This window comes from Lepidothrix coronata, unplaced genomic scaffold, assembly GCF_001604755.1.
Source record: "Lepidothrix coronata isolate B3197 unplaced genomic scaffold, Lepidothrix_coronata-1.0 Scaffold1, whole genome shotgun sequence".
Classification (NCBI taxonomy): Eukaryota; Metazoa; Chordata; class Aves; order Passeriformes; family Pipridae; genus Lepidothrix; species Lepidothrix coronata.
Window position 1 is genome coordinate 5,943,266 of NW_016690181.1, and position 26,234 is coordinate 5,969,499.

At 39.2% G+C, this 26,234-nt stretch overlaps 1 protein-coding gene across 1 annotated transcript in view; it reads right to left on the reverse strand.

Moving 5' to 3' along the window:
- HSD17B12 (hydroxysteroid 17-beta dehydrogenase 12) overlaps window positions 1-26,234 on the reverse strand; it is an 85,632-nt gene that overhangs the window by 35,946 nt on the left and 23,452 nt on the right. Inside the window, 2 exon segments of the mRNA XM_017811181.1 lie at window positions 12,152-12,227; window positions 16,708-16,754. Of these exon segments, the coding sequence (XP_017666670.1) occupies window positions 12,152-12,227; window positions 16,708-16,754 (123 nt within the window).

The following is a 26,234-nucleotide window of genomic DNA, read 5'->3' on the forward strand; positions in this document are numbered from 1 at the left end:
CATGCCCTCTTGTCTTGCTGACGGTTGCCTGGGAAAAAAGACCAACTCCCACCTGGCTACAACCTCCTTTCAGGTAGTTGTAGAGAGTGAGTGTCACTTCTGTGTAAACTGAAGTCTAGTAGTCAGAGCACAAGGTGCAGAGAAGAACAGGTGTGCTCTGCTCTGTATAAAAAAAGGAAATGGGAATTTCATTGATCTTAAGGATTAAGATGCTCTCAAACAGATGGGCTAGAAGAGAGAGTAGAGCACACTCCTGTTTTATCTGCCAAAAAACCTCTGAGATGTAGAGTAATAGAGAAAGAAGCAAGCAGGCTATGTCCTAATCCAGAATATCTAGCAGTGTCTGGGCTATTGGTGTCCAAAAGAAAACCTGAAACCCCTTAATGGAGCTTTCAGTGTGAGGACCATGAGGTACTCAAGATCCACAGGGAGTGAAAGCCAGTTTTTGCAGTCATAGCCAGAGGATCTGAGAGAGCTGATATTACCTGCCAGCATGTCCAGCATTCCTGATGATATTTTAAGAAGTGAATCTAATGTTTTGTCTTTGGAACTGGTACTTCAAATGCTCCTTAGTGGGAGACTGAATACTACAACACCATGTTATCAATAGTTGTGCAGCAGTCAGTCATCACCTACCCAATGCGATGGGAAAGGAAACTCAGCAGATCTCCTTCACAATTATCAACTCTGATACACCAGTGTTTTAATCGTCTCATTTACTAAAACACTCAAGTGAGATCAGTATTGACCCTGCAAATAAGTTTTAACCTAAACATACACATGTCAAGTTAATTTACAGGGTCTGCATGATCTTAGCCAAGACCTCTGGTAATTTAGCAAGACACAAACTGTGAACAACAGTATCCTGGTAAATCAGTAAAAGCAGACATGATCTTCTGCCATCACACCATCATATGAGAAATAAGTTGTTGTCTATGAACAAAGCCTTGACAAAAACTTTTTCACAGCTGTAGGAAGGCTGAATGAACCAACAGTCACAATAGTGACAGAGCAGGATGGTATAAATGTTGTTCAAGAAAAAAAGACAAAGTGAATTTTTGCAGAAAACATTGGGCTGGCTTCTCTCTAAGATCCAGACAGCAATCCAAGAACACAGTCAGACTGCAGAGGCAGAGGCATGGCACAGTCCAACACAGTCATCATGCAAACAAAGGCAGTACATAAAATACACATTGGAAGGCGAATGAAAAATAACTGAAAAAAGTGCCTGGTTTTGCGTTGCTGGTAAAGGACTACTGACTTCCTCAGGCATGTTCCCATTCTACACATTCCTGCACAATACAGGATAAGACAGTCTGGAAACAAATATGCTATTTAGCTACATACTTCACACCATCAGAAGTACAAACACTTTCATATATAATCCCTTGAAGGACACACTACCTTCAATATCCTCAGAAGAGGACTGGAAATAGTGTCTCAAACCTTGGTTAAGGTGTAACTTATTCAAAATAAGCATAAAGACACTTAAACACTCATTCCAGGTTTTACACAAACACTGTCAAATGTTCATGGAATCTTGTGCAAACAAACTTTATTAGAGACTCAGTTTGATATTTTAAAATCAGAAACTAAATTGCCAATTTCAGGAAATTTATTAAAGCGATATTCATGCATTCATACATGATTTAATTTATCAACAGTTCACCAGAAAGGAACATCTATTCTTATACAGCTGTGACATAGATGCTTACTTACAAATGTGAGACCAAAAGCTTCATCTGCTCTTTAAGGAGGCCCAGAGGAAATCTCCATTTCTACCTTACGTTGGAAGCCAAATAAAGTTAGTTTGTAGCCAGCAGGATCCTAAGTGAAAGATGCTGCAGAACTGCTGGGGGAGCAGGGGGAAGGCAAGGAGTAATACTTAAAAAACAGACTGGTGGAGCTGGAAATCATGCACTTCAGCAAGCAGGCACAACAGAGGCAGCAGAGAACTGAAGACAGAAAGGTAGAGAGAGGACAACTAAGCGGCAGAAAGCACAAGCACACCAGTACCATCCTGAGGAACAGCCGACAAAACACAATGCTTACTGAGTTCTCATCTAAGATGGTTAGTTACAACTTCACAAGGTGAAGCAAAAGCTTAATTAATTCCAAAGGCCAGATATGTCTGATTTACAGGAAGCATGTCCAGTGTCTTGCAATGTAAGAAAAACGCTAAGCTAAACTATCAGGCAAAGTAGGGCACACCTTTGCTACTAAAATGATTCACATGCAAAGTAGCACCATGTTACCTAGACCACCAGAAAAAAAGGATCGTGCTGGAATTTAAAAAAAAAAAAAAGGTGGAAAGTTAGAAACTACATTTAGCTACAACCTAAATAATGACAAAAAAAGAACTGTAAAATGGCTAAAAATCTTCAATTTTTTTTTTTTGGAAGCTTGCAAATAATTCAAAGCAGTAAACCCCCTAAACTGAAATCTTGGTTGACAGGCTAAGAAAATGCTAAGAAAGTTTTCAGACACACAAACTGGGCTTGAAAGAAGGTTCCCCCAGAGGAGCAAGCTTGTGTACTTTGATGCAACAGCAAACACACACTAATCTGGTGGTCAGAAGTAGTTCAGTTTACCTGAGAAAAACAGTGTCAGTGTTCATGGGGTCTGTTGTACAAAGTCTCCCGCGAAACAGGAAAACTACAAGACCATCATTTCTAATAAAATGACATTAGTTCTTGAACCACCTGTTTCAAAGCAGTTTGCTACTACAGCAGCTTGAATTTGCCAAGAACATCAAAATAAATCCAGTCAACTTTGCAACAGAGAGGTTCAGGATACAGGGCCCACATTGTAAGCAAGTACTGGAAACACTTCTACCAAGATTGGGGAAAGTACATTAAAAACTCTTGCTAGAACTCAAGCACCTCATCACTTTACATTCAAAGCCTCACATAAATATTGCCATCACAGTGATGTGCTATAATGCAATGGCTTGCAAAAACATAAAGGAAGTCTCACTTGGTTTTTAGCTTCAGGATGGCCAGAGATGCCAGCAAAGCAGAGATGCCAGCTTCATTCTTCACAGATAAGAGGAAAAATTTGTTTAAGTGAGGAGAATCAACTACATCCACAAATAAAGATGCCATCTCTCCAGTATCACTGCAGTGGCAAAACTCACCCTAATCCAGCACCTGGTCTCCAGAAATAGAGTTAGTAACCTTTCAATATAGGGTAAGAAACTGAGAGATGAAAGCAAAACATGAAAACCTCCTGTTTTTCGTACTGTATCTATGAAGGACAAAGAAGAATTTAAGACTATGGAGTGGCTGCTGATAGCTCTACAGAGTCTTTGGCTGGTCTTAAGGGAGAGCCATTCCTTTCAGGAATGTATCCAATTTGGGAGTTTCAGAGTTTATAGAAGTAACTCACAGTGTCATGGATGAATGGAATCTGTTTTCCAGAAGGACCAAGTGCTTTCAGACTGTTGATAGCAGATTGTTATTACACAGTGATATATTCACCATATAGAAGTGTGTTAAAATCAGGTTGGTATAACAAGAGCTAGCCTTTTCTGATCATTTTGAAGGGTGTAAAACTCTGAAGCTGAGTACTGGTAACCTAAGGAATAGCTAAAAGGAAGCACTATTGCACCTCTTGCAAAGGAATGGTATGCTGTTTCCACATAGCAGAAGATCCCTGCCTACAATTTACCAGTACTTGCTATGTTTCAATACATTTTTAAAAGCACATGTGTATGCACATTTGGTCAAACACTAGGGTCAAACACTACTTTCATTCAAGTATACATGCAAGACTTCCAAGGAATTCCTTACACACTGCAGTAGTTGCACATGTAATCTCATAGATACAGCTTCCTTAAAAATAGTGAATATTTTAAAAAATCCAATCACATAGAAGTATAGAATGGGTAAAAAAAATGCCACACTTTATTAAAAATGTTACTATTCTGTTAAACAACTTTAAGTTTCGATACACACAGACAGTTCCTCACAAGTCAGTTCCTCACTTCTCAGCTTTCAAAGTCCACATGGGAGAAGATGGCTCTCCAAGCCAAAGTCCACAAATCCTTGAGCCACAGGGGCATGTAGGTTTTTAATGTGTATATGCAGTAGTGTTACTACAAAACATAGAAAGAAAACACACTTTGTTAATCCTTGCCTCCATTTGCTCCCCTCTGGCTCCCATTACATCAAAATATATTACAATTTCTGAGATACACTAACCAAGTCAGAAAAACATTCTGAGCAACACACAGGATCAATCAATAAGCCCATTCACCCAAATATTATGCTCAACATTGTAAGCTTTCATAAATCAAGCTTGTTCTAATTACAAAGCTAACTAAAAACACGAAATCAAGCAGCCAGTGAAAAACAGCTGCAGAGGCTGACAGCCAGGGGGGCTGCACAGTCAAGTCATTGCAATGTTTCCAAATGTCGGCGTTATTTCAGGCAGCAAGGCAAGCACAGCTCTGATGCTCCCCACGCACACCCCCTCACCCCAGCGCTGCAGCGGCCCGGGCACGAGAGACACCAACAGACACTGCACGTGCGGCCGTCCTCGTGCCGTGGGGAGTCACGCTTTCCCAGAATAGCTCAGCTTTGCTCTTGTGTGGTTTTCCTCACCACAACCTCAAAATATCCACTATGGCTGAAGCTGCACAGAGTTTGCTAGGACACAATCCCAAGTTGTTTCAGAGATAAGCACAGTGTGAAGTGTGGGAAGGTTGCTATTGTGTGGCAGGCAGCACCTCAAACTCCTATTTCTTCTCTCCTCTTTCCCCAAAGTTATTTGCAACCCCCTTCAAGATGTTCTTTTGATACTCATTGAGGTACTGGTTTTTACACAGCATGAAGAGAGCTATTTTTAATTTACTAATTCATTTTAGTAAGGGCATATGGACTATTTCCCACAGTTCCTGTAACATTTCCTTTTCCTTGTCATTATTACTGCCTGACTGTGACAGTGTGTACACTTGTTATGTATACTAATGTAAACATTAATTTGCAGAAAGTGATGAAAAATACAAGTCTAAATTCTCCAGCCATACAATTATTAGAACAGTAATGATTAAGAAACCAAAAATATTCACAACACATTTTTTTCAGATATAGCCTCAACTGAATGAATTTCAAAATTACCAGGAAAACTACTTCATAAGAAGAATTTATGGGTCACTTAGAGAGATTGAAAGGTGTCACACTATGAATTAAAAAAAAAAATTGTGCCCTTACTCTCAAGTCAATTTAAAGACATTTAAGTCATGAATTATTTGAATCAAAACAAATTATAAAGGTGAAATAAGTTTCTACGCTAAATCAGCATTATTTTTTATGTCTCCAACTCAGCATCCACAGTAAAATGTTTATTGTAGTCCAAAGACAGACAAGGCACAGTTTTCAGGGATCTCCAAAGTGCTACTTGTGAGGGAAAATACATTGTTAATTAGTCCACATCCAATGCCCAATCTAGTATAGTACCCAGCTCAGCACTGGAAGTGTGGGACATGCTTAAGGAGTTACACAGCAGGCCTACTTTTATCCACTAGTTACACCATTTTGAAAAATGTTTATTTCTCACAGTCAAGGATTTATTTTTTTTAAATAATTTTTTGTGCATAACAAATCAACTGAGTTTCCTTTCTCTATGAAAAGCTACTAACTAGCATTATTTCCCTCACCAACACATGTTCCTGAAAAACCATAAAAGCGATTATCACCATCTCCTCAGCAGAGAAGTCTATCAGGGATTTTTACAGCTTTGACAGATAAAAACGACTTGATGTATTGAAACTTAACCTGCTAAAAAAGTGACATGAGACTAAAATACAGAAGTTCATAGAAGGAAGTTGCAGAAGGAGGACAGCACTGTTTGCATCATCCAGTCCTTTCTTGTGCCAGAGAGAGACTATTCCCTGCAGAGCCACTTAAAAGGCCTAATTTTAAGTCTCTTGGCAATAGAGCTTCTGCCCATTGCCTTAAAACAGATTTGCAAAACAGACTTTCACCCAATCCAATGTAAAAACAATCTAATACTTATTTTTTCATGTAATGTTCTGCTTATTTTACACTGAAAATGACAAACAATATATTGCCACTTTCACGTTAACAGAAGGTGTTTAACGGCCCAGAGACTAGCACAAGGGCTCTTGTTTTTGGCATCCACAAAACCTGTGTAACAAACACGTTGCTAGCAGAGACAGGCATTTAGTTTCTGTATCACAGAAAATGCAAACTATTCCCCCACCCAAGTACTGCCAGGCACAGGCAGCACTGACCCTGAACATTTTCAGAGATGACAATTCCTGGTTGTTCAAAGTGTGGGTTTCAAAAGTGCCAAGTGAGTCATGTGCCCATTGATCCAATTACCCAACATGTAAAACATTAAGACTCAAGATACCAGCAGGTCCCAGAGTTAGTCCTGAACCTACAGGTACAATATACAGAGTATGTGAGGTGTGGAAAAAGCTACTTCTGCTGTAGTTTACATTCAGAAAAGGAAACCCAAAGCACCTAATTCGCATTTAAATAACCTTTACACATTTCTTTTCCTGGACTTTATGGATCTACAAAGTATGAATAAATACTGCATAGAAACACTCTGGCAGTGATGTTCACAGCAAGTACCTTCTTTCTGGAAGAGGCTAACTCAGTCTTGCCAGGTATGAAAAACTATCGTCTGCTAGAACTTGCCAGCTTACTTTATGTGGAACCCGTGACACCAACTGCTGAACTTCCTTAAACTGGTTTTCATCCTTAAAACCAACTATGATAAGTGGTCTGTTATTCCACATGCTGACAGTCAATATGTAAACGAAGTCCTTTTGCAAGGATGCCACTAGTCATATGCAGAACATTTCACTTGTGGCTTGTCCTACCATGCTGCTGCCTCAAAATTCTCCTAAGAGATAAAGTAGTTCAAGAACTGCATCCTGTAGCTTGCAAGACATCTATCAAGTGTTGCTGTCTAAGTATTCTGCTCAATTTCTGTAAATTAATCCAGGCAAAATTTCACTGAGAAAATTCAAGAGAAGATGATAAAAAAGGACTAAGGAGGAAAAAAACCCAACCAAAACCTCAGAAGCAGAATTCTTCTTAAAGAAAAAAATAAATTAAAAAATAAGCTTCCTTTCCAGTCGCTCTTTTACATCAGGGCTCATCTATTTAAATTATTGACAAATTAATAGAAATTAATCAGTCTTGAATCCTCTGTCAGTTCTCTACAGTGTCTGTCAACTGCTCCTTTAGTAACTGGCTCACAAAAGGCAAAACCAGGAGAACTTTCTTCACGTCATCCAAGGGAAAGTTTCTTCAGAGATGAAATCCAAGAGCTCATTTTGAATGAAAGATCCTTATTCTACAACTTTATGTGAAAGGTGATTTCAGTGTATCAAAACATGTCCAAAATATTTGAAGCCATTTTGTCAAGTTCAAGAAATATATGGGGATTTCAACTATGTCAAGCTTAACCTGACTCAGATGATAGAAGGCTGCAAACACATTAATTTACCTTGAAATAGATCACAAAAGGTCAAAATAACTGCCAGATTCAGTTATTCAAGTCTTCAAGTTAAGCTCAAGCAAGTGAACCTTGTCATTTCTGTGCAAGAAAAGTAAGAAGATGATGTCCCCTTCCTCACAGAGTTTGTCTGCATTTCAACCTCCTCTATCAAACGCAAATATTCTTACCTGCCAACTCCAAAATGTGAGGAGGATTTACTGAGGCACAGCAGGGAGGAAGTGCAAGTGACAGGGCAGAGATTAAAGAGCAAAGTGCTCCAGGGTAGGTGCAGCTGAGCATCTGCAGGGGTCAGATTTGTCATGGGGGGCATTGCCCATTTGCTGCAGTAGGTCACAGCAAGGACTGAGACACAAGCATAGCAGTCAGCATCAGGTCTGCTTCAGAATGCTGCCAACTACCTTGTTACCAAGAAAGCAGAAGAAACCTGTAAACCCCACCTGCCTAGAAAATGGTAAAAGAACATTTCTGGTTTTGGCACCACATCACATTCTTGTACTCAAAAATCATGCCAGATTAGTAAGAAGACAAGAGACCACAAATATAAGCATGACAGCTATCAGTTTACAATCTACCTAAAATCTCAGGGTTCAAGACGAAAATACCAGGACCAAGCAATTTCAGGTACACTACACACTGAGCTCAGCAAACATATTGGAAGGAAACAGTCAGCCACACAGATTTTAATTGCAAAAACCTGTATTTTCTTATAGAAAGGCACGTAGCAGAATCAAAGTTTTGGACACTAGGTTCTCAAACAGTATGAAAGGTTTAAAAGACGATGTGTTCCAAATAAATGGTTGTTTGTAAGAATATATTGGAAAATTGATTTTTCTCAATTCAAAGAATTTATTTGACCTAATTTTATTACCTCAGTGTATATAATACTAAACCAGCAACTTTAAAGCAGAAAATGACAAATTCCTTCTTAAAAAAAGTTTTCAATTATATAGTAAATGATGACAAACTCAAAATGTCCCACGTTGCTTTTATATGCACTCACCTACAAGTAGACACTTAGACTTGCAAGTAGGAACACTTCTAAGCTACAACTTTTTTCCTGGCTCTCACAGTTAATGCACAGCTCCACAACCTGTCCTGTGAAGCCACTAGCTAACAATGAACTGAAATACCAAATTCTTTTGACAATTTCCCTATAGACATATTCTCTTTGAAGTGTTTTCCCTGCTTGTCTGGTTTGCACTACATTCTACATATTGCAGCAAAGTAGTTCTCAAGTCTGCTCAGAACAAACCTATCAGCAGCACTGCAGTAACTGAAGCTTTTCTGCCTGCAAATTCACTCTTCTGGCACAGAGCACCTGAGATGTCTTGGATCATACCCATTAAATACAGCAAATCAAGGAACAGCCTTATTATGTGGCAATAACAATTGTCTCCATTCACAGGGAAGTTTTCTTTCTGATCCTCCCTAAATCTTGGTAGTGTTAAACGATGTACTACAACAGACACTTTAAAAAGGTTCTGAAACAGTGAAGCAGCATGAACTAAACTAGATAGACCAAGCATTTTGCATAATCTGTGTTTGTGCATGACAACTTGATTAAAAGATCAAATACGCTTCCATAAAACTTAGATAATTCCACACAATGGTGGGTCCATGATGACTAAAGAGGAAATTCAAATTTGTTTCTTCAATCTGTGTCCTATACTCTGTTTCTTAGGGAACAGAAAGCTGAAAACATGCTTGAAGACACATTGAAAAGTTTTCTAAAGTCTTTAACTACTTGTAATTAACCCATTAATTTTTGTTGCTCAAACTGAGCCGCAAAGTCAGAACATCTGCCGTTTCTGTAACATCAGTTCAGCCAGTTTAATGTGCATATGCACATTAAAAAATCAGATCCAGGTCAGCTGGCATTTAACATGCAGAAAGATATATGACTACTTCCCTTATGATGGTGGTTATGCAACTTTCATTTTGTACATAGGTATCACTCCTAATAGAAGTATACCCTAAGAGCAGAAGAAAAGAGTCTTCTTAAATAGAACAAACACACCTGATCCTCAAAAGCCCTCTCATTATTTGTGGCAGAGTGCATCTATCCATTCACTAGGATAAGCAAGACTGATCAGTCAAAACAAGAAGGAAACAGAAAACAGGCACAGAATCACACAATTCAAAGAACTGGAATTAGTTAAACAACTATTCTTCCTTAAAGTGATTAAGACTCATTACTCAAGAGGAGAAAGCCCATGTCAATTTGAAGAACAATTGTGGGACTACCATAAAGAAGTTTAAAGCTACCTTAGGAGCCTGCAAGGGAACCACTCCAGTAGTTACAGTCTTTGCACTAAAAACGTCACTCACCTTATATATGACAACATCTGAACAGACCACAGAGACCACATGAGACAAGAAAATTCTGTCCAGCTAAAACCTAGAAGGATCTGAAAGTGCGACTCAGGCTTGCTTGATTATGCAGACCATCCTAATCCTTCAGCATATTCCACAGTGAACAAGGAATACTTTTCAGTAGCTCAGTGTTGTCAAAAGAAGTGTTCTGAAAATCCAGCATGAGTCATCTCATTTCAGAATGGTTTAGAAAAGGAAGTAGAAAAATGTTTGGGTGAGGCCTAACAGTAATTATGTATTACTGGCTGCTTCACACAGGTACATGTACCTATTTTTTTAATCTGAAAAACTCCCCCAGCAGCTCTCATGTAAGTGACAAAAGCTCGAAGCAGTAGATTTATCTGTCTTGTCAGCATATGCTTAACTCCCAGGGAGTTAAGACATTTCCAAACTGTTACAGAAAGGGTTATGACCTCTTTCAGAAAGCTCATCACTTCATGCATACGTGTTTGATTCCAGAGCAAGATATTTGTAGAAACTTCTATCAATTATAGCTTTACTTAGAAAACAACTTTATATAGCACTGTAAGAAACGTGACTGCACATGCCCACATATGCAGCAAATTACCATCCAGCTACAGCAGTGAAACACCAAAAAGACCACCTTGTTGTAGCTTCTTCATGTATTTGCAGTAAGCATCAGCACTTATATAGGTTACCTGAGCAGTGACACCTATACTGTTGCATTTACCCTGTGACTGTATTGATTAGAGCATCACAGGTAGGTCCAGACACTGCAGCAACATCCTTAAATTCAGGATACTAATGAACAATACCAATTACTTCCAAATCAGCAGAAGATCGAACTTGATGACAACTTCACTCTAAGAACGAATGCTTTCTAAAACCTAAACATACAGGTAAAAAGAATTTTCTGACTAGAAAACAGTTTCATATGCCATCTTACATTGGACACTAAAAAAAATCAGAGACAGTGGCATTTATATCAACAGAACTGTATGCCCTGACTTTCAGTGAACTAGCACAACAGCTACCGTTAGGCAAGCTGAAGTACTCGAGTTTTTCAGTCACCTTTACATTCACTCAGCATCCCCTTACAACTTACTACAGGACAGTGTGTTGAGACTTGACTTACTAAATTATGATTTACAGTAAAGCACTAAAAAATTCACTGGAAGTTTTAACAAATTTAAGCCAAAATGATACATTTATGACCTTGGAAAGAGAGCAGTTTTTAACAGGTATCTGCATTATGTACACAAACCATTTTAGGAAAGCCTAAGCAAGACAAGGGAGGGTAACACAGAAGCATAATCTTAAAGGTTTCTTTACCCAACATCATTATGCTGAGAAACCTACTTTATAGTATACAACTCCCACTCCTGCTTATCAAAACCTTTTCACATGGCTACATTTCTCACTTTATCTGACATACTCTGCACAAACTAATAACCTTGCACGAAATATACCTTAATAAAAGAGATATAGATTAGAAGAGGAATGCTTGTGTGTTAGATTAGACTTTGCTCTGATTGGAAAATCATTTGTCAGCATAAGACTTGAGGAAGCTTTCTCCTAACTGATCCTGTACAAATATCCATTTTACATTTGTGATTGGAATACTCAAGTTGCTCCCTTATTTTTGCATTACAGCAATTTACTACACACTTACTGAAGAAACAATCCCTGAAGAAACAGGTTCTTAAACACATTAACTCATTCCCTCTATTCTTATGACTATGAACAATCATCACCTCAAAAGAGTTTACAGCTCTCTAATCTAATCTTTGAGTAGTTTATTCAAACAAAACAAAAGAGAGGGAGGAGTGGGAAGCTACTCACAATAAATTTGTATACTTGATAAGACAGCAAGTAACATAAGGAACATGTTTTCATCAATTTTTGAGTTACCAAGAAACCACCCTTATGGCTGAAGCCCAAACTTGCTTCAAACTGAGGGAATATTCAGATGACATAATGGCTACATGTATCTTGTTTATTATGATTTTAGACAACTACTATGTGGATAGGTAATATTTTGGTTTGGCCTGGTAAGCTGTTATTATGAAGACTAATAGTTTTAGGAGTACTTTTTCCAGAATTGAGCGCTATTGTTCTCAGAAGTTAAGTATGAACACCTATAAAATTAATCTGCAAGGCCTTTACCACTTTTATCTGTAATATTTGCACTGTGCACAAGAGCAAACCTTTTTCAAAATCAGAGCTGTATATATATATAAGCATGTATGAAATTCACATGCAATTGCATTTATTTATAAGCATGTCTGTAAAGTTTAAGGAGAAGTTTTCAACTCACTTATTTCATTAGAAACCTGGTCCAGTTTTTCTTTCGACCGACTGATTAGAACCACCTTCATTCCACGTTTTGCTAACTGCAACAAAACAAAACAGGAGTCATTAGAATAGTCATAAATCACTTCCAAGTTAGTATCCTAATTTAAGGAATTGCAAAATTCATCAAACATCACGGCAATATATGACCAGCAAGTCTGAAAAAATACATTTTAAAAGAGACATGAAGGGGAAAACCAGGACGAATACTTCCTTGCTATTTCTCACTCAATTCCCTTCACACCAAATTTATTATCTTCTCAGTCATCTAATACAGGTGGATAGGCACATTTATGAAATAGAAAACCAACTGCAGATATTTCACAGAACTTTTACAACACCTCTGGAAGTCAGAGCAAAGACATTATTATCATAATGGAGTTTAACATGCCAAGTTAAGATATCCATGGTCACTTGAACACCTGTGTTGCAACTCAATACTTCCTTCCTTCAGTAAGACTCCACTCTTACTTTGTACTAATCATAGGTATAAAGGTTAAATTACTCCTGCAGCTCTTTTAGGGAAGCTATTTGTGGAACTTAAGCTGTGGCCAGAGCGTACCCTGGTCATCAAATCAGACCTACTGCCACAAGTTTAAAAATGGGATCTAACAAGTCAATTGAAAAGTGTCTCCAGAAATACAGTTACATATCTGAATTACTCTGCAATGAAATCAAGGTGACCACTGTAAGTCCCCATTCCAGTGAAAAGTAGAAAAAAATGTATCCAGAGTCCATACTGACCTTCCTTTCAGACACATAAAAACCAGGTGTGTTCTCACTGCTCCAATAAAACTCCTTCACTGCCTTAGGAAGCAGTTGAGAATGGCTCTCTAATGGAAGGCAAAACAAAAAAACCCCCAAACAAATTAAAAAAAAACCAACAAAGAAAAACAAACAAAACCCAAAACAAAATAAAAAAACAACCAAACAAAGAAAACACCCAATCAACAACAACAACAACAAAATATCACACAAGGACCCAGAAACCTCACAACATCACAGCATAGGACAGCAACAACCTGAAGTGACTTAATCGCCTCTACCTTTCTAGCAGAAGTATCCCAAGCAGTAGCGATTCTTCCAGAGAGATGTATGAGAAAGTTCATCAGTGATCTCCACGCTTCACTTTGACGTGTGACCTCTAAGCAGTAGAAATCTCATACTACATCTCATGAACATAGAGTGAGGTGTGATGAAACCATAAATACAACAGGAACCACTGACAAACAGTTGCCAAGTTCAGTCTTGCTGGTAACTTAAAAGCTTTCTGCCGAGGAAATGATACGGTGTTACAAGGATGACTGTCTAAAATGGATGAATGCATCCACCTGCAGGTAAACATCTACCTCACTGGAACAAATTTTTCATAAAGCCAACAGTAGGCTTGGAAGGCACTGGGGAGAAGGGCCTAACAGTACTCTCATTCCACAGGATCAAGGCAGTGATGGCCTTGATTACTTAATCTGTGAGGACAATCTGACAGTAATCTACTTAGAATCCAAAATAACTGTGGTCCCATGAGGCTGAAAAGCCCCAGAGATCTTCCTCATGGGTGCAAGCTCCAGACTGCTGACACGCAGTTTGCTCTTTGAGCAGTCATGACCTCTGGGCTCTCAGACTGCTTTAGTAGCTACTTCAACTTTATGGAAAAGTATCCAGCTGTAATTATCTCAAAAGCCAAGGAAGTAAAGTGATACCAATCCATCCAGTCAGTGGAACCTCACCACATTCAGAGAACTTCCACCACAAGAGAGAGCTTGAGAGAAACCACTGCCATGTTAACACTAAAGGGGTGCGCTCTGAGAAGTACATCTGAAATCTGGAAATGGAAACCCATTTGCAAGTGGAGTTCTAAGTACAGAGCACATAAAACGGCCAAGGTAAGACCCTGTAACTAGCAACAAATACCACTTTGAAAAGTAATCAAACTTGGAAAAGATACAGCACTCAACAGCAAGTTCAGTTAAAGAGTTTGATGCAACCAGATCAGTTTCTGTTGAGCACTTTGACTTCACTGGTAGAGACCTAACTGGTTGAAAGGAAACACAATTATCCAAAGAGTGATAATGATCCCTGAGATTTCAGTTACTAATTACGGTTTTATATAAGAATCAAGGAAGACCCACTTGCTTTGTAGATAATCTGCCAGTACATTTGTTTCTTTGGCCAATGTCCTTAGGGTGCTGAAAAAGCTGAATGAGAAGATCTTAAAACTAAACATAAAAACTCACGCAGAGCAGCAAATGTTGGGAAGATACTCCTGTAGCCTAAGGATTGATGCAAGCAAGAGTCACCATTCTAATGGAGCCAGTGAACGTAGGCGTTTGAATTCCCTTAATACCATTTTAGTGACTACCACATTGCCACTTTGGTAGCAAAACATAGCTGCTGCTAAAGCCCTTTCTCTCCAGGGTGGAAAAGAATGACATTAACAGCCCACCAAAGCAAAGTTAAAGCTCTTGTTAGAGTAGGCATAGCAAGACAATCTAAAAATGTGATACTAAACAGATGTGCACTGCAGAATACTACAGAGTGCAATGGGATCACAACCTCTAGTTTATCACTAGCATACATCTAAGATTAATTTTAACTAATGACTTTCAAAAGCAAACAGCAGACAATGATAAGAGTGGCAACAAATAGTGACTTCTGACCATATCCTTATAAAACGAAACCTTTCACGAAGGGGTGGTCTGGTGATAAGGACATCAGCGCTGAGAAAAGAATAAAGATCTTAATACTGCAAGAGTGTAAAAACAATTCTTTGCTTGGAAAAGTAAAGTAACCTACAGAGCAGAGTATAACCCAAGAATCCACAAACTCATAATGCTCTTCCATCACTTTCTGGTGAGACCATATCAAACTTTCAAAGAGGCAATTCTCCATGCACAGTCACAATTCTCACAAATTCTCAAAAATTCCTCCAAGGAGAAGGAAGCTGTCTGCATGATTATAATCACAGCCATCAGGGCCCAAGCACCTATATGCCAGTGGCATTTATAGTAACCAGAAGGGAATTTCCAGTAGAAAGTCAAGACTCTGCTGGCAGTCTTCTGAAGATATCTCTAGAGTTAAAGACTGAGAAGTCTTTTCAGGTATTCCACATTTCATCCTGCATCCACATTTAACTTCATCAAGTATTTTTCATCCATCTAAGCTGTCAAAGGACGGATTTGTGTTTTATTCTAAATAAATACATAAGTAACAACAGTAAATACAACTCATGAAAAGTGTTTCATTCTATAGCTCAAGAACGAGTATTTGCATCCACTGTTTCCCATCAGTATCTCATGCTTGTGATAGCTTTCCTAACAGGGCTTTGAATGCAGGGGTCTGCCAGCAGCACGTTATGTTCAAAAGCAGCCTAGTTCTTAGAGACATCAGGAGAACATAAGCAAGCTGTAATTTTATTCACCTGGTAACTTAACACACAGATCTTGAAATTAATCTCCCATGATGTTAAGGGGTGTCTCCCACACCAGAGGGCTTCCTCCTGACAGTGCTATGCTATGGGCACAGTGACCTCCTCCCAGTTCCTCTAGGCAGTTAAATTTAAGTGTTGCATCATTTGCTTCAGTGCCATGTAACTGGAATATTTGGCGAGTATGAGCTGTCAGCAATATGCCAGTATCAGGTGCTAATGGGACCAGGCTTAATTCCTTTTGCAGCCAGCTCCCCTTTCACCCAGCAGGATGAGGTACTACTTTCTGCAAAGTAAGGAATTTGAGGGCTGGGGATGCAGGTGGCAGGGCACATAGGAATGATGGGAAATCTAAAGGGCAAGGAGTACCCATGAAGAGGAATGCAACTTTCCCTGTGGGCCTCGCAAAACAAACAAAAAAAAAAAAATCAAGAAAAAGAGAATGTCTCACAGCTGATCTCACACAAAGTCATGCTGGTATTTCAGAGAACACAAAAATGAGTACAGACAGGCTTACTTCGATACTAATACTGAGTTGAAAGTTATTTTTGCTATAAATTGTTGTCGTCAGCACTATCTGTCATGATGTTCTCTGGGCTTATAGGCTAAATTGCCCTATACTAACAGGCACTTTCTGTCTTAAGCAATACAGTCCAGTGCCATATTTGGAGCCCACATAGCCATCAAGATCAAAAGTACAGTAAAAGAGATAAAGGTAAAACCCAGCTTCAGAGACTTCATGAATTAGGGGAAATAATTGGAACATACTGCTGGCAGCTAGAAATGCCATTTAGTCAGTACCCATAAATACCAAGGGTTGCAAAGGTTAATTATTTTAACAACTAAAAAAGTTAAAAATAAAAACTTAAGGGCAAGGTAAGGGTTGAAAATATAATTCACAAATAGAAGAAATTAACTAAAAGGGATACAACTTTTGGCTGATTATCAGAGGAAGGTAAGGCAGGAGACCTCTTTTTCCATAGGTATCTGTTAAGATAAGGTGAGGTGAGGTGATATGATCTGCTGCTTGACAGAGTTGAGACAGGATGACATCTTGCCAAGGATCAAGACAGACTTCAGTTGGTAAGAATTCTTACCTCTTCTGCATACGCTTTTCCAATCCCATCAGTAGCTCCTGTGACCACTGGACAAAAAAAAAAAAAAGAGAGACAAATCTACATTAATTGTTTCACAGTAACTGCAGTGGGTGTGTTCATCAGTAAGCTGTTAAAGTACTCATTCCAGACAGAATGAGTTGAAGTCTCTGGAATAAGTGTACAACTTTTATTAAATCCCTTGGAGAACTCTCACTTAAACCTTTCCATAAGCAAGAAAGGAGAGAAGGAGATGGAGTTAGGAACTCAATACATGTTTAAAGAATCAGGTTCAGCATCCCTTCTCATGCCAGTCCTCTGCCCCAATACACTTCTTCAGAAACTTTGCAGACTAAGATTTCCAAGTCATTTTACTAAAAAAAGCTCATTTATGATTATTAAACCAGCTGTCAACTTAGTTTTAAACATACAGTAAAATAAAAGGTATCAGATTTTAGGACATAGAAAACAGGTCTCTGTTAGTGTTTCTCCAGCAGATTTCAGATTCCTGTGACCATTGTGCTCACTGGCAGCAAGTATGAGTGACTGATCCAGCCATCACTTGCAAGCTGGGCTTCTACAGCTTAAACTTTTTCACCCGTGGGTGACTGGATCTGTGTCAAGCCTCAAGTCTTTCTAGGATTCTTTTCCACAAGCTGAGAAGCTCTGAGTGACTCAACACGTCATTAGTTTGACAGATTATTCCAGGGCTCTCACCACACTAATAGCTGATCATCTCAGTAAACAGCAATTCCTCCATCCAGAAACTGCTTTTCCAACTATTTTTTAAGCAAGTACCTTCAGCACTACTTCCTCTTTCTCTAAGCTTTTTCTTCTTACCAAACCAAATGCCTATACCTCACATTATTTAGCTCTCCTGTCTCACCTCATTCACCTGTCTCTGCTCTCCCTCTCCAAGTAGCCACAAAATATATCAGATTTTTTTGTCTGTCCTCCTATCAGATCAGAAGAGCTTGGTTTGTGCTTCCATTGCTTATGCTGAATGTAGGCATGGCCAAATACTTGGGCTTGTTTAATGTTTCAGAAGAGTGAACTGATGAGTGTTGGTTCAACTCCTGGGTCAAACTCTACCTGAGTGAAACTCAAAGCAGACAGAAGTGTTGTCTAGCACTGGGGTTCAGCAATAACTTCCCTTCAAGGCACTGGAAGGAGACATGTTTGCAGATGATTTGATTAGTTACTGCTTGCAGATTACCTATAACAGTTGGCATGCAAACAGCAGTCTGAATATTTCTGTTTGAGTAATAACAGCTAAGAAATGCTGTAACCATTTCAGTTTCTGTGCCTGCTAGCTACAAATAAGTGGATGAAATAACAAGTGATTAAACTACCAGTGAAGGTCCTATTTGAGCTTGAATGGCAAGGCAATAGTTCAATAACAGGCTAAGAAGGAAAGATCCAGGCATGTTCCTGATTTTGAGATTTACAGATGACCATAGATGAAGGTACATACATATGTTCATCCTACATATTTATCCCTTCCCTAGTTTCAAGGTTTATTTGCAAGATGCCGTAGCTCCAGTGTGATAAGGATATGCATGCACACTGAACATCAGGGATGCTCTGGCTAGTAAACAGAGCTCTAGCTGCTGCACTGTCAGCACCAGTGAACTGAGAAAACTAAGTGTCTGTGTCACACTGTTTTGCCACTTCCTATCCAGCTACCATTAGGGAAGTGTGAGTAACAGTTTTGTCACAGAAATAAATCCACGTATATAAAGGTAAAGCAAGGGTCCAAATGACCAATAAAAAGCAGACCTTAGGAAAGAAATTAAGAATACATTCCCAGGAGTCCACTTCCTGCAACCAAACTTGTACCAGTATCGTTACCCATTCAGCCAGAAAGCACTACAGTGCTGCAGGACAGCACCATCCCTTTAGTTCAAGGACTAACAAGCTTCAGTTTCAGCCTTGCTGATTTTGGATTTCACATTATGCATTATCAAACAAGTCATTATTGCTTCAGCAAAACAATGAAACAAATAGGAGCACAGTGAAAACACATACCAGGACCACTCCCCCTTAGGCTCATAACAGTAGCTGGACAAGTTCTAAGCTGACCCAATCTGGAAAACATTCAACTTCAGTGACTTGGTGAAAGGGGTTGTTTCCTTCACTATAGTTAGTGAGGCACCTAAAGGAGAGCCATTCCCTATAACATTTACAGATCATTTCTCCTCCTTCCAATTCACGATTTATGGACTTAATGGTTTTATTCTCAGATAACAAGCTCAGCATTTTAAAATACTGTTTTCTGACATTGCAGGTTGTTCCACTTCTAGCAACTGCAGCCAAGAATGCAATACATGCTCCACGAGGCAGTGACTCCAAAAAGTACCTGTGGCCCTTTAAAGGCTTAGTAAAGTACAAGTAGTTTCAGTCAAGGATATTTACTCATTTATTGAATCTGTTGCTTAGGTAAATGGTAATAGAATCAGCTGGAGCACAGGACATAATCTGAAGATCAAGATTCAGACCTACTTCAGACTAAAATAACCTGTAGTCCAGAGGTTAAAGTACCCTCCAGAACAGAATATAAGAAATTTTAAAAAATTCTAATTTAGATAAAAAATTACAAAATCCCGCAAGGAAAAAAAAAATGCTTGAGCTATCACCTACAGAAACAGACTCCTAGCTAATACACATTACTGTTTTGCTTCTGCTGCATGTAAAGGCATAGATCAGAATAAAGTATGGAACTAGCTTTTCTTAACAATAAGGGAACTCCTCACAAGACAACATTAATACCATAGTTTTTTTACTGGTTCCACGTGGAGAAGGATGCTGTCTTCTGTTCCATCCTACCACACCATCTTGAAGAACAAACACAATACAAGGACAGCTTTCCAATGTATAACCTTTTTTCAGGCCACACTTCTCTTCCTAAGGCCCTTCAAGAGAAGCCACCTGGCTCAGCTCCCTCCCATTCTAAGCTAATAGATTTCCCATCAGCAGTTGCACTGGTGCAGAGACCATTGAGGCACCAGTGAACTGCGATGGGAAACACACACTAACACAGACCTGTCCTGCTGCTGACCCACAGCACCCAGTTCAGTCAGGAAGCTCTGTTTACTGCCCATTTATGGGATCCTAGTGAGTAGTTTGGTGGGTCAGAAAGGCTGTCCTGACAGACATCTGCCAGAGCAGAAAGCAAAACTTAGACCCTATGTCGTAAAAGTACAGAAAAGAGGTGGAGTAAAGGCAACTGATTGGACCAACATCACAGAAGTCAAGATTCAGTCACCTTATCTGCCTCCACATTTTGCATTACCTAAAGTTTGCACATTAGCAAGTCACTTATAATTTTTCATGTTGATTACACTCATCTCTAGTTTCCATACTGGAGCCAAATGTTGCAGTTTTAACCACTCCAAAGCTGTGTCAGTTTAACTAAATTTCTACTATCAATTTGATGTGCTGAAACTAGTTTAACTCCAAGTGTCGATTAAGCTTTTGAATTCTGTTTCTTCTACAGCTGCTTTCCAACAAAAGTTACAAACTGACTGCAGTTGGCAGAGCTTAAAGAAGGCTAAAGTAAGTAGGATAGGCATAAGTTATGGTCTGTACAAGAAAGCTGCACCAGCTCCTAAGTGTGATTATACACATTTATTCAGTAGTCAGACTAACTGTAGTAGCTTCCCACTTCAGCCATCTGCTGTCTCCAGAAGAGAAGCAAGAGTGCCCAGGCAGCCCGTGTGTGAGCCCACCAAGTAAATGTTTGTCTGAATGGAAGTTTATACTGAAGCATCATCTGATTTTTGACAAAGTCAACACCCATCTTCACCTTTTCCTCTACAGCCTCAGAAGTCAGGGGACAGAAAACAAGGAAAGGTATGCAGTAACATGACATTCTCTGAAAACAATTCACTCTTAGTAAACCAATACATGTACTTGCATTGAAGTGGAGATGTTCTACCCTGGGAAGTTACCACTAGTCAGACCTCAGCAGCTCTAGACACAAGGTATTTTGCAAAATAATTAGACAGCACCATCTCAAAATGTGCTTTTTTGGAACTAGTATATGTACAAGTAGAGAGCTGACACATGCAAAACCATATCATCTTTCCTCAGTTCCGAAAAACCTGCCTAAAAGCTCCTGCTCTTAGTCAGAGTCCAGATAGCCTGGCCCTAGTGAGTCCAGCACACTGAAAGGAACAACTCTTGCTTTTCTGAATAATGACACTTTGGTTAAGACTGGCATAATCATTGTTATAATGGGTGACTGATGTACACATGGTTTCATCCTCTAGTCCTGGCTTTCATTTCAGTTTTGCATGAACAGTCTTACATTCCAACTGATCCTACACTGTTCAAAATGGTAGACAAGAAGTTGGAAAGCGAATAAAACATCTATAATCACTCACGCTAGCCAGTAGTGTACACCACATTAGTATAAGCAACTCTGAACCCACTAATGCTTTGGATACAGTGTTAGTGTGCAAAAACAAACTTTCAATGAAGTATCAAGGTCTCTAAACAATGAGAGCAGTATGGGGCATCATCTGCTCACACTGCTGGAGGAGGTTATGCCATATGTAGGCTGTAGAGATTTCAACTACCATTGTATATATACAAGTCATCAGCACAAGGACTCGGATCAGCAGTTACATTTTTATTACAGTATTATCCTTAATATATCATGTAATTATTTCCATAAATCATCAAAATCTTCACCTTAGGATAGTACAGCATCTTTGCTCTAATGACTGTGCCAGAATTTTGCTTCCTATATGGTGTGGGAAGAGAAGAAAGAAAAAAACCCACAAAAAAACCCTCCACTTTGAGTTTACTTACACATCTTTGACCTCTTACAGTGATCTCTTCAACTTAAGATACAGCTACAGAGGCATCCACCACAGCCTCTGCTACTGGAATGGTTATCGACAGACAATTCACTAATTCTCTACACCTTAATACCACCTAGCCACCTCACCTCCTAGTGTTTCACAGCTTTTGTCATATATACAACAGATATGAAGCCATTCATAAGCACTGGCAACATTTCCTCTCCAGTACCAAACTCAAGGCAAAGTTAAAAAAGCTCACCAGTCATTGAGATGTGTCATCTTGCACTGTTATTAAAAAAAGCCATGAAGACCAAGCCTATGGAGCATAAAGTCACCAGCCAGTGACTTTAGTCTAGAAAATTAACATAAGCAGTGGTACATGACTTTAGGGAATAAAAATGTAGACTCTTCTCGAGAAGGCTTACAGAGGGGTAAGTATGAAAATGTTTCCAATGGCACCTGCATCTTTCAGAAATTCCACAACACAAAGGATAAAGTACCACCAATGGTGTGGAGAGCTCACATGTTCTTTTTTGCTTGTATGAAGTAACAGCCACTGTGTTACCAAATAAGAGGTCACCTAGAAAATATCCTCCACCTTCTAACACTCCCTGCTGTTAAAAAAGGGACCATGATTCCAGAGCCAGGCAAAAGCTGCACCCAGCAGCCCATGACAGCCTATTTTGTGACCAAAGTGAATATTCAAGGCCCAGAAAGAACATTTTAACCTGCTTTTTATGCAGCCAGGACATCTTAAAACAAAAGCAAATAATGGTGCAATAAAGCATGAGGCAGGCATGTAGAAATCATCTCCTCTCATGATGAGAGCAAGGACCAGCATTGACACAGGGAGAAGACAACAGCAAGCATAGGAAATTCTACTGCAGTTCTGCAGAGCAATCACTCTGAAACAAGATTATAGATTCGTGACTCCCCAACTCAAGGTTAGACTACAGTGGAAAAAAACGCTTAAGGAGATCAAGCCTGCCTTCAGATACAAACACACGTTTTCCACAGCAAAATAAACTTATGAGATGCCTAATGCAGATAAAGCACAGAATACTTTTATCCATATTGCCTCTAGCAAACAGCACCAGGCATACTCCTTGCGCGGCTTTGGCTACCTGCACAGTGAAGCTAACAACTATTATGCATGTTCTGTACTAGTCTCTTCAAACTACAAATTCATTTTGGTTCAGCCATCTTACTGTTTTCATTCAGAATAGCCCAAGTTTTTAGGCAATCTTTCAGTGTACTGCAGATGCACTCATGCACATCACCTACCTAGGAAGCAGAACTCAGGCCATTATCAATGTTATTCTCCCTAGACAGATGTGGGTCCAGCAATTTGGGAATACCTATACTCTTCCTTTCAAAAAATTAAGCTAACTAACAGATCTCAAGGAGGGTAGCTTAGCTACATTTCTGATCCCCTGAGAGGCATTCAAATTTGATGTCAAAATGGCCACTGCAGAGCTAGTCTCTCTGCTACATCCTTCATTCACACAGAAGAGCCATCCCTATCCTGCAAGACTGAATCCAGATACGAGCAAGGGTCTGTCACAGCACAGTATCTGGCTGTAGCGCACAACATAAAGAATAAACTAGGACCCTATGTATCTTGTTAAAGCAATACAGTTGAGAGAAACTTCACAGCACAGCTAACCTTAGCATAGGTTTAAAAGTACAACACATAAATAACTGAAGACTCGAGATTCTTCTGCTACGAAACACGGAGGCTATATTAAGAATATGACAGCTCCTGGGGAAAACAAAAGCTGGCAAAGGGAGAAAAGACTATCCCTGCTTGGCATCAAGCAGTGCTTCATTTATTACAGATTTATATAAATCATTGGCATTTGACCAATACCAAGCTTCTAGATTATTTCCAGCCAACAAAAGTACTTTAGTCTGTGCTGGTTAAAAATACTCTACTTTTTGTCCTCAGCTTGCTAGGAACGGCTATTTTTAGTAAGAGTCCAATCAACCTTATCAAAATCAAGCATCAAAAATAGATTGGAGAAACACTGGAAGCATATGCTATTTTTAGCTGCTCTGTCTATCCCTGCCGTTACCCACAAATTCTGACTGCACAGACCATGCATGAGTGCTTAGTTATTCCAGGCAGATCTTAGTCGTGACCCTTTTTTTTCCCCGAACACCTGAATGCAGAAAACACTCAATTGATTAAAGATTAATACAGCCGCAAAGCATGACAGCTGCCTTTCGTCTGAGTGCTTTTGGGGAGGGGGAGAATACGGGATGACAGAGAGCTTGCATCAGTATTCCTCTTGGGGATCTATTACATGGAAAGAATATTGCTATTTCAATTCCCTTTTGTTGCTAAAAATAGCAGCCCCAATTGATTCAAGCAAACAGGGCACCGGCTTAGCAATGCCAAATTTAGAAACCACTGAAGTCCCAAAGAGTGAACGCTAACGCAGTCTAACACATGCCAGCTCATATTTAACAAAGAACAAAGAAGATAAGCATGCTGGCTGCAAGTTAATAAGACAGCAGCAACTCCCTGCATTTTTATTAAATAAAACCAGAAAATTCAGTGCAGAAAATAAGACAAACTTCATATCTATTCTCAATTTAACTGCTGAAATAGGAAGCCTCATCAGAAAGATCTGTACCCTGAGCTAGAATTCTAGACATTCTGGTTTGGGTTTGGCTTTTTTTTCATATAAAGAAGTTTTTTCTGCACAAAGGAGCTAAGACCTAATGGTCAGGCTTTGAAAAGATAAACTACAGAAAAAGGTTCAATTCCCAGAACCGAACACTTACTTGGTAACAGCTTGTGTCTAGGAGCTAGGACTGTGGGTAGAAAAATATTCTATAAATATCACAGCACTGACAAGTTCCCATTTCACCCAGAACTACAGCAAGAAAGGGTTTTGGGCAGTGCATTCACAAGATTCTTTAGACTTGAGAGCTAGAAGCAATCTAGAAATCCCAACAGGAAAAGCGTACTGAAGAGTTCATGAAAGTCACAGGCAATCCTTAAGCAATATCAGTTCCAGTTGCCTCTGTGGGAGCTCTCCCAGTTCCAGGCTGGTTGTCCTTTATGCACTTACATTCAAGTCTTTGCCATGAGGTCTTTTTCTCCTGTTAGTCAAGGGTTGCTGTGTTATGGGTATGGGAGTCTAGGAAGAGAAGGGGAATTCCATCATCCTGTTCAGAAGTCCCCACTCCATCCTTGGCTGCTTTTAAGGCTTTTGATCCAGAAGTCATCAGGTGAAACCAAGAGTGCCCTGAACTTAACTTCTGCAATATCAAGGAAATTGTTCAGATCATCTGCTCCAGTCAGTTCAAGCTGAGTTAAGCATTTGCAAAGGCTACAGCTGCCTTGTGCTCTAAGACACTACAATAAGAGTTACTGCATAGTATTAATGTTTGGCAAAAACAGTCTCTCATGTGTTCATCATTGTGAAATACATGACAGATATTGACTGTCATGGCAAGCACGACCAGGCCAAAAACCCTCATGTGTAGGGGTCGTTCAAATTACCACTTCTGGTTCTTCCTGCCTTCAGGAGAGGAGGAATACAACACAAACATTTTGAAGACCAGATAGCTGACAACTGGCACCATCCGAAGGCTTTCAGTGTGTTTGCCACTGGAAACACGCCTAGATACGTTATTTTTCTGAGAAGGAACTAAGCAGCCAGGAGAAAAGCCTCTGGGTTTGGAGCCTGTAAAGCTGAAAGAAGACTCTACATAAGAAGTCACTAGAAGAAATTTCAGATTTTTTTTTACTCTTTCATTGTAGCAGGCAGAAAAATAAATTTAAATTAGTGATGTGGCAACAAAGAACCAAAACTTGCAAGCAGAAGAGGATAACAAGTGATTTGGTAAGCTATAAGCAAATTCAATTGAAGTCAAAGATATGCAAGATGTCAGAATAATTGTGAGCATAAAAAAAGTGGAGATTGGTATAAAATCAGCACTAGACCCATTTTTAATCAAAAGACAAACTGTGTCAAACTACTAAAAGGTGTGATCAGTTTAGACAAGAATAATGCTTCAGACCCACAAGGCAAAAGAAAAAACCTTTTATATGATGATCATAAGGAACTACAACCGTGAAGGTGACTGCTACCAACTGTAAGAATTTTAGAATATCATCAGAAGCTACCTGGAGAGGCATCTACAACAGTTCAGACCAAAAAAAGGAACTTTATCAGGATAAAACCAAATTATTACTTACACTCCTCAGGGACTGATCTCAGCAGAAATCCTGTTCAGCATTTCTGCTAATGACCACAACACAAAGATGGAAATGCTTTATGAACTTCACAGACAACCTAGCTACTGAAAAGGATCACAGTTGTCACACTACAAAAGATTAGATAGGTCTACAGACCACAGGAATTGAAACATAATATTGTCAGATATTACACTGTGACATAGTGGTACCAGATGTCAAGGTATGCACTTGAGACTAACTTTGTTTAGAGCTGAGGTGACCATTGTAAGTAGTGGAAAAAAGGTACCGGGGGTGCAGCACCTACGTATAAAATGTTCTGTAAACTGCCATTCTGATGCAGCTATAAAGGCAACTTATATAACTACTGAGGTGCTTCTCATGGTAATAAAAAACAATAATAAATTAAGTAATTTAAATGGAAACAGCAAGAAAAGAAAGAAAAGAAAAAGAAAAAGAAAAAGAAAAAGAAAAAGAAAAAGAAAAAGAAAAAGAAAAAGAAAAAGAAAAAG